The 10,188-nt window shown below is 37.0% G+C and overlaps 1 protein-coding gene across 1 annotated transcript; it reads left to right on the top strand.

Annotated features, from left to right (window-relative positions):
* The first annotated feature begins 1,861 nt into the window (after nucleotides 1-1,861).
* On the top strand, nucleotides 1,862-2,815 carry LOC130024842 (olfactory receptor 6C2-like). Its single transcript, XM_056115648.1, has one exon. It carries the CDS (start codon nucleotides 1,862-1,864, stop codon nucleotides 2,813-2,815), a length of 954 nt encoding a protein of 317 aa, XP_055971623.1.
* Nucleotides 2,816-10,188: the final 7,373 nt, after the last annotated feature.

Below are 10,188 nucleotides of genomic sequence, written 5' to 3' on the forward strand. Positions count from 1 at the left end.
TCCAGTCTGTACATTTATCCTTTGATGTGCAATCACTACATCTTTATCACCACCAAACTGCTCGAGGCTAATGTCCTGTGGTACGGTCCATTTTCCACAGCTGTCAGTTCAATAAGCCAGAATTGTTATCTCGGACCAAGTATTTATCACATTACTTACTGTATATTTCATTTTTTTTGTTTTTCTCAGTACTATAAATGAGCCAGATAATCTGGTATTTGTCCTCTGTTATGGCGCAGATCGAGATCTCCCTCTAATGACAAAGAGACTCCAGAGACCGCAAACAGCAAGCAGGGTTTATTGTAAGACTGGGTATCCAGTGTCCAACCGCCTACACAGACATGCAGGTCCGGCATGTTGTGTAAAGTCTCTGAGCTTCTCCAAAGGAGGTCTTACATAGGACTTTTTCTGACCATTACAGCAGAACCTGCGCATTTCATAGCCAATAGATTTGTAATAACAAATACTTTCCTAACCAATCCAATTAAGGGTACATCACTTCTTAGCCTATAGTTTAAAGATCAGCATTTGCGTGCTTAGGGTCGTCCTGGTTTTTAGGACAGTCCTGGGTCTTGCAACATGGGTCTTATGAGAGACATCAGGTTATCTGGTCTGACCCCCACCCTTCTCATGACTTGCAAATCGAGTACCTGTATCTGAATTCCTTGCTCAGGGGCAGAAAAAACAGTTGCTTTGCAATGTGGGCTCCTGTAAAGAGGATCTGAAAAAGCTTATATAGACCTGTTCCTTGAAAAAATAGTTATTTTGCAATGAGGGGCTCCTGTAAAGCTGATCTGAAAAAGCTTTCTAGACCTGTTCCTTACATCCTCATTCTGACTTAATATAAATAAATGATTTGTTCTGATATTTAAATACATATTTATATATTTTGTGAGACAGAAGAGAAACAATGCGAGTAGCAAAGCAAAAAATGTGGTGCTTTTTTAAAAGTTTTCAGATATTTAATTATGTGTGGCATATTGTACACATTTGGAATTTTTGCAATGCATTATGTACATATGTCTCATATATATTGTGCTCATAATGCTTGAAAATAATTGTAAGTTTAGCACAAGCAAATGACAAAAAGAGCACTCATATGTTGCATGAATATTCATTCAGTCAGAGGAGCCTAGACAAAGAACAGGAAAGAAATTTACATCATGGAGGGCCAGATTTTCTCAGACCTGTGACAAAGATAGAGAGCTCCAAAATCTCCTTTGATTGATCATTGTACCTCTAAGGGTCGCAATACATTGACATCATCAAAAAGAGTTATAGAAATAACATTGAGGCAGCAAAACATACATTGTTTCCTTGAGTCAGTAAGCCAGTAGTTTTGACCTCCAGAAAGAAGATACAAAACCAAAACTGAAACCTTTCTTGAGCTACAAGTATTTGGATTTGCATCCCAAAGACTAGCCTGACTAGAGCCTGAAATCCATATCCCAAAGATCAGGCCTGGCTACCACCTGAGATCTGCATGTCAAAGACCAGCCAGGTTTCTGTGAGAAAAGGAAAACTGCCCAGTACAATATACTGAAATTATTTACTGAAGGGAGTTTGAAGGTGGAAAATGTTCAGCCTCTTCCAAACTAGTCAGGACACAGGAGAAATCTCGCCCATTTTCATGGGTCCCTATATTCCTGCCGGTTGTGCAGTGCAGTCTCTATGGGCTCATCCTGACAGTTCAGTCCAGCCCCAATATTCATAGGCATGAGTTTTTAATATAGCAAATATTCACTCAAATGAAAAACCCTACTTCAGTAGTTTATCAAAAATTTCATATAAAATATTTCTTAAAATTCCTGAATCCATCTCTTTCTTTCTATATAGATTGTAAGAAAATCAAGGGATGAACATGGGAAACCACACATCAGTAACCACATTCATCCTCCTGGGATTGACAGATAACCCACAACTACAGATTTTTATTTTTATATTTCTACTTATTGCCTACGTGTCCAGTGTAACAGGAAACCTAACTATCATCATCCTGACATTAGTGGATTCCCACCTCAAAACAGCTATGTATTTTTTTCTTCAAAATTTTTCGTTCTTGGAAATCACATTTACTTCTGCATGCATTCCAAGGTTCCTGTACAGTCTATCAACAGGTGACAGAATCATTACCTATGGTGGTTGTGTATGCCAGGTATTTTTTGCATACCTGTTTGGAATAACTCAATTTTTCCTTCTGGCTGCTATGTCTTATGATCGATACGTAGCCATCTGTAAGCCCCTGCATTATGTGACCATCATGACCCATATTTTCTGCAAAAGACTTGTACTCTGCTGTTGGACAATCACTTTACTGATGCTAATCCCAGGAATTATTTTACTTCTGAATCTGGAATTTTGTGACTCTAATGCCATTGACCATTTTATCTGTGATGCATATCCTATGCTGAAGATCTCATGCTCAGATATATGGTTGATAGAGAAGATGGTTTTATACTGTTCTGTATTTATCCTTGTGGTTACTATCATTTTTGTTGTTCTGTCCTATATAAGTATCATTCGAACAATTCTAAAATTCCCCTCTGTTCAGCAAAGGAAAAAAGCATTTTCTACCTGTTCTTCTCATATGTTTGTGGTTTCTATAACATATGGTAGCTGTATCTTTGTCTATATTAAACCATCGGCAAAAGATGAAACAGCTATTAATAAGGGTGTCACAGTTATAACTACTGCTGTCTCCCCTATGTTAAACCCATTTATTTATACTTTGAGAAACAAACAAGTTATTCAAGTCCTTAATGGTATAGTTCATAAAGTATACAGTTTTTGTGGAATTAGAAATATGTTAAAATAAAGATGAAAGCAAACTTTATCAGTATATATATGAAGAAAATTGTTTTTAATGATATATAACCTATGATCATTTTAGACAGCATATTAACAAATATACCTCTAAAAATATAAAATCACCCTTTAAGTTTATAATCCATTTTTTCTTGTTCTAATTGCAGCACTTTTTAGCAAGACTACCCTATATACTAGGGCTTCTATACCTTTTCCTCCTAATTGCCCATGAAAATCAATGAAGATAAATGCTGACAGCAAAATCTCAGATTCAAAATGTGATTTATTTCTAAAACATTGTTAGTTAGCTCACAGTCATAGTTGTTTTACTATTCTCAAATTTTGGTACCCATACATTCAATGATGGGTCACATATAAAGATTGTAATCTAGTTCAATGGAACTAATGGGACAAATGGAACATGTCTTGGCATAAGCCTCAGGTAACCACAAGCAAATGTCTGAGCTCACAAGGCAGTGCAGAGAAGCGATAAAGGAAGACCTCAAAGAGAGATACACAACAGTGCTGGCTGATGCAGCAGAATCCTGGAAAAGCATACTCAACACCCACCTGTCTTTCGCCAACTATAAGACCAAGATGACTGCCCTCCAACATCCTGATGGATCTATCACATCTTCCAGAATAGCAAAGAAGAAAATTATCCATAACATCTACGCGGATCTCTTCGATAGCCACGTCCACCTGCCCACATACCAAATTCTGCAGGATAGATATATCATTCCCAACACTCTCCCTTCAAAGTCCAACACACCATTTTGTAGATAAAGAAGCGAACAGCATCCAGCCCAGACAAGTTCAGACCTGAACACCTGAAGAACCTGCCGTTAGTACTCATCAATATCCTGGATCGACTCTTCACACGCTACCTGTCTGAATGCAAGATTCTGTCCCAATGGAAAACCAGCAGGACTGTACTACTGTACAAGAAGGGAGACATCTACAACATTGGCAACTATCACCAATCTGCCTATTGTCTGTTGTGTACAAGCGATTCACTCGAGTCATCCTGAATAGGATTGGCAGAACACTAGATGAAGGACAACCATGCAAGCAAGCCAGGTTCAAAAAAGGATTCAGCACAATCGACGATATAGACATAATAACCAAGCTCATTGAAGTTTCTCGGGAGTTCAAGATGCCTTTCTGTCTAATATTCATTGATTTAAAGAAGGCCTTTGATTCTGTTGAAACTGAAGTGGTCATAGAAGCCCTAGTCAAACAGGACGTTCAAACTCTATACATCAGGGTCCTCTGTGAGCTGTAATTCGGATTCACCACCAGGATCTCACCATTCTTCAAGGAAGTAATCATCCATGTCAAGAGAGGGGTTCGACAGGGTGATACCATTTCTTCGAAACTCTTTAATGTCACCCTCAGGAACCTCATGCGATGACTGGAGTGGGAAGGAATGGGAGTGAAGATAGATGGTCGGCAACTACACCACTTCAGATTCACTGATGACATCTTTCTAATAACACCAAACATTATCCAAGCAGCACAAATGCTGGCCAACTTCAACCATGAGTGTGGAAAGTTTGGACTACAGCTGAATCTCATGAAGACAAGCTGAATCTCATGAAGACAATGTTAATGAGAAACAGTCTCTTTCCTGACGTTCCATTCGCTCTCAATGGAACAAACACCTACAAATACAACAGTTATGTATACCCAGGTCGAGAAGTCAACATGACAAATGATCTGGCACCTGAGTTGTGCAGTATGAAGAGAGCGGCTTGGAACGCCTTCAAGAGCATCGAAGAAATAGCTCAGAGGACGAAGTACCTCTGTTTTCAGGCACATCTCTTTGATTCCACTGTTCTTCCTGCATTAACATATGCCTCAGAGACCTGAGTCCTACAAAAAGAGGATGAGAATGCTATTCGTGTCTCCCAAAGAGAAATTGAAAGAGCTATGCTTGGGGTATCATGCTTCATGTAAAGGAGAGAAAGAATCCGGAGTTCCCACCTCTGTCGACGATCAACAATCAGGGACACTGTCTCATTTGCCAAGGCATCGAAAATCAGATGGGCTGGACACATAATGAGATTTGGAGACGACTGTTGGACTCGAGCCATTACTGACTGGATTCCACAGGACGTCAAAAGATCACATGGCCACCCACCTACAAGATGGTCAGACTTCTTTGACCGACCCTGAACTATCAGTTTGAGGCTCTTTGTATTTCTAGAATGAGCAGACGATATTGGGCAACACTAGCATGCGACAGGGACGAATGTGGATGTTAGTGGAGCCCACTCAAACAAATCAATGCGTAACGGGATATCAAGTGATCAAGTGATCAAATAGTATATGAAGAAACAGGAAAAGAAAATTAACAGTATCCTATTATAACAAATCCTTCCATTTTGAGTACAGAACTGAGGTTGCCAAGTGTTATAGGGAATATTCTTGAGAGAAGGTGAAGAATCAGATTAAAAATGACACAAGGACTGTTGTGGAGGTCTTTGGCTATGTTCTGTATCTATTATAATTATGATACCTGAAGTACAATACATTTTTTAAAAAGCACCTAGACTATACCATTTCTTAAAAAAAGACAAAAGAAAAGAATATGTTAACAACTAAGCAATTAACTATAACTATATGCATCCATATTTCTACATATGTAGAAAAAGATGTATATGAAATAACACTGTAGCACTATCCTCCCATTGTTCATCAATTTGTTCAAGCGGGCACCAGTACCGTCTAACAACTAATTGTGAGACTTGTTACTGTTTTTGGCATATCAAATACAAAACAGATAGCTTGCCAGGCTCTGCCGTGCAGGTGAAATACTCTCAGTAGCTTGCTGGGCTCTCCGAGAGGGGCGGAGCAATTGAACCTAGGTCAGGTGCCTGCAAGACAAATGCCCTACACACTGTGCTATCACTCCAGCCCATATGTAAAATACACATATAAAATATATAAGCTTCATAACACAATAATAAAAACAATGTTCAGAACCCTTAAGAAAAAGTTTACTTATCTGGAAATTGTAGATGGACCTTAAAAATGCTGAGAACATAACAAATGAACACAACAGCAGGTAACAGATTTTAAAGGCCATTTGTTAGATATTCTCTATATTTTTATGTTTATTAAGTATTGTATTTTATTACTGACTGACTTTACAACTAATATTTTTAAGAAAAATTGCACTTTAGAAAAGAAGTGAGAGAAAATTTTCTGTATGTTGAATGAATATGGCATTGATATAGCCATATACACAAGTGTGTCTAACCATTGAATTTTAGAAATAATCTGACCATTTTATTATTTTTATTTTTTGATTCTGTTTCGTGCCTCACTCATGCTGTTCTCAGGACTTACTTCTGACTCTGTGTTCAGGGATCACTGTTGATTTGTTGGGAGTTCCATGATCAGCTGCTTTGAAGGGTGGTAGCCTACCTGCTGTAATTTCTCTCCATCCCCATTAACAGTTTAGTTTTTAACACCTATAAATATCTTTTCTTTTTGTTTAATACCTATTAAATAAAACCTATTAATATCTTCTTTGTTTTGGGGCCACACTTTATAGTGCACAGGACATACTCCTAGGTCTGAGCAAAGTAGTGAAACACATATTTGAATATATTAAATAAAGCTTGTGTTTTTTATTATACAGCTCTATGCTAACAATTATTTTAAAAAATTTGTCAAAAAATGAACTAATTAGTAAATATGTTCTTGATTTCCACATAAATTATCTTAATTTATTTTTGGACAAACACTAAAATTTAAGTCACTTATACTTAATAGTGGGTTCATATATATTTTTCTAAATGCAGAAAAAATATAAGACCAGTGTAATTTATTATAAATATACTCACAGTCTAGGAAATTTTTTTTGGCCCATACCTTTAAGTGCTCAGGGCTTACTATTGGCTCTGCCCTTAGTGATCACTCCTGGTGGGGCTCAAGAGATCATGGGGTGCTGCAGATCATCCTAGGTTGGCCTCATGCTAGGTTACTGCCATATTGACATCACTATATCTCAGAATACTCAAAAAAAGTAATTTTTGGGAAAAAGAAGATGGTAGACATTGCTTCCCCCAGTTTTAAACTGTACCAAAACCCATATTAATTAATACTGCATGGTTCTGGGGTATGGATAGATTCTCAGATGAATGAAATACAATAGAGAATCCAGAGATAGATCCACATAACAGGTATCTGAACAGTTAATATTAAATAAAGTAGGAAAAAGTATAAAATGGGGCAATGAGAGCCTCCAACAATGATGCTGGGAAAACTGGTTGTTCACAAGTAATAAAATGAACTCAGACCCTTTTCTAACACCATGAGCAAAAGGCAAATTAAAATAGATATAAGACCTTGATAGTAGACCTACATTCATTAGTTACATTGAAGAAAGCATAGAACTCATTGAACATTGAAGCTAGAGGTTTCTTTAAGGATTCAATGCTGTTGGCCCAGCAAGTGGAATCAAAGATAAACAAACGGAACTATCGGACTACATAAAATTAAGAGGCTTTTGTACTTCAAAGGAAATGGCAACCAAAATACAAAGACACGCCAAGACTGGGAAAAAATATTTACCGAAAATCTGATCAGGGTTGAAATCCAAGGTATATAAGGACCAGTAGAAAATTGCAAGAATAAAATATCCAACCACATTAATAAATGGGGGGAAGAGATGAACAGAAACTTCCACAAAGAAGACATAAAATGGCCAAAAGGCATATGAAATAACACTAAAGTTCTCTGTACCATTATTTATCAGGAAACTCAATCCAAAACAACAATGAAATATCATTTCACATCAGAGAGACTGTCATTCACCAAAGAGAATGAAAACAACTGATGCTGGCATGGGTATGGGAAAAAAGGAACTCTAAATGAGGTCTCCGTTGTTTGTGAATGGCTGCAGATGGGAATGTCAATGAGTATAGCCTTTTTGGAGAAAAGTATGGACATTCCACAAAAAACAAACAAACAAAAAAAAAAAAGAAAAAAAACATGATTAATTGAGCTCTTATATGACCTAGCAATTACACTTTTTAGAATAAATGCCAAGGGCCCCAAAATACAATATAAAAACACCATTTGTACTCCTGTGTTCACTATAGTCCTATTCACAATAGCCAAAATCTGGAGACAACCCAAGTAGCTAAAACAAGATGCTTGGACAAAGAAATAGAGTTCACAAAGGAAAACTATTCAGTCTTAAAAGCTGAACTCATGTCATTTGCCTCTACATACATGATCTGGACAGTATCATGCTCAAGTTAGTCAGAAAAAGAGGGGCAGACACAAATATGCATATGCTCTCTCTCATTTGTGGTATGTAAACACAGTTGGGAAATAGCAAATGCCCAAAACAATAGAAATGAGAAACATGAGAACTGGTCGTCAGGTCATTGGAAATAGATAGAGGGTTTCCAAGAAGGGGCTGGCTGAAAGAAAGGACTGAGAAGAAGTATTTTACTATGACAATGATGGAGGGAAATGGTCACTCTGGAGGAAGATAGGGTGATGGGTAAAGTGTTATGCATGAAATCCTATAGTAATACTGTAAACCACAATGCCAAAGAAAAAGATTCCTGCCATAGAGGTAGGCTGAGGGGCGGGAGGGGAGAGACACAGGGAACCTTGGTGGAGGGAAGTGGACACTAGTGAAGGGATTATGTTGGAACATCGAATGCTTGATACTCAATCATGAATAACTCTGTAAGTCACAGATTTAATTTTACAATAAAATTATAAAAGTAAGTGAAATAGGGGGCTGAAGAGATAGCACAGCTGGTAGGGTGTTTTCCTTGCATGCAGCCAACCCGGGTTCGATTCCCAGCATCCCATATGGTCCCCTGAGCACCACCAGGAATAACTCCTGAATGCAGAGCCAGGAGTAACCCCTGTGCATCGCCAGATGTGACCCAAAAAGCAAAAATAAAAATAAGTGAAATAATTTATAAGAATGAAAAAGATCAATTGTTCTGATAGTAATATTATTGGCCTGGAGGGATAGCACAGCAGGTAGGGCATTTGCCTTGCACTCAGCTGACCCAGGTTCGATTCCTCCGTCCCTCTTGGAGAGCCCAGCAAGCTACCAAGAGTATCCTGACCGCGTGGCAGAGCCTGGCAAGCTACCCGACATATTTGATATGCCAAAAACATTAACAATAACGGGCCTCACTTCGTGTTCCTGGAGCGAGCAGACACCACTGGGCTACACTAGCACGCAATAGAGATGAATGGAGATGTTACTGGAACTCGCTTGAGCAAATTGATGAGCAACGGGATGACAAATCATAGGACAAGTGATAGAAGTGATAATTTTATCATTAAGGACATTTACATTTCAGTAGAATAGTATCCAATGCCGTTAAATTGTTTATAGTATATTTTATTTTGAAAATCTCTGCAGAAATGTTTAAAATTTTCTTTAATTTATAACATGCGGTGGCTTGCTCTAGCTAATAAATCTGGAAATAGATGGCATTAGCATATTAAATCCTATAAAATAAAAGTAGTGTGAGAAAACTAAAAAGTAACTATGAAATAGTGTAGGATGAGGTTAAAAAAGTTTTAGGGAATTGTTCCTATGGAAACTTAAACTGCATAAAAAAATAATGAAGAAGGGCAATTTGAAAGCATTTCAAGTTATTCTACTAAGCTATATATTCAGAGCAATTCAAATGCCACTGTGATTTTCTGTAAAATAAATAGTTCTTGGAAGAATCTGTGAGAATTAGCAATTGTTCTCTGCCTTTTTTTGTATTAAAAATTCTCAATAATTTATTAATGTAGCCCTCTAGCATCATTAAATTATATCCTTATCTCATAGTATAGACTAAAATATGCAGAAAAATTAAGAAAGTAATACTCATCTGCATGGAAAATAACTGGCAATGTGTATGTTACTTTCACGTATATTTATATGTTGATACTATTGAAAATGAAGATAATGAAAATACTTTTCATATTTTGTTTGCACTTTGCTATCTGACTTTAAGAGTTTTAGAATAAAGTATTTCCATCAGATAAATGTTAATCACTAAATTTATGCAGAGTAAATTTCTTGCATATTACTATCAGTGACATAGGTTCCCTGGTCTATTCCTCAGTTAAATTTTGCTAAATTTGTTTATGTTAGATTCATAAGCATGTTTTATCTTTGGGCACCAAGGATCAAGTAAAATAAATAGTAAAATAAACAGTTCTTGGAAGAATACTTGATACTTCACAAGGCCCTTGCAAATCTACTGGACTGCATTAATATTATAATCATCTTAATTCGTTTAATAAAGATCTGTATCTACCCCGAGATATTAGAAATGATCTGCTTCAGAATCTTGTAAAATTTACATTAGATTTTAAAGATGCAGGAAATTGTTC

This window comes from Sorex fumeus, unplaced genomic scaffold (assembly GCF_029834395.1).
Source record: "Sorex fumeus unplaced genomic scaffold, SorFum_2.1 ptg000029l, whole genome shotgun sequence".
NCBI lineage: Eukaryota > Metazoa > Chordata > Mammalia > Eulipotyphla > Soricidae > Sorex > Sorex fumeus.

What these genes read in the sequence shown, in the direction of transcription:
- LOC130024842 (XM_056115648.1), top strand. Translation starts at nt 1,862, where the DNA reads ATGGGAAACCACACATCAGTAACCACATTCATCCTCCTGGGATTGACA.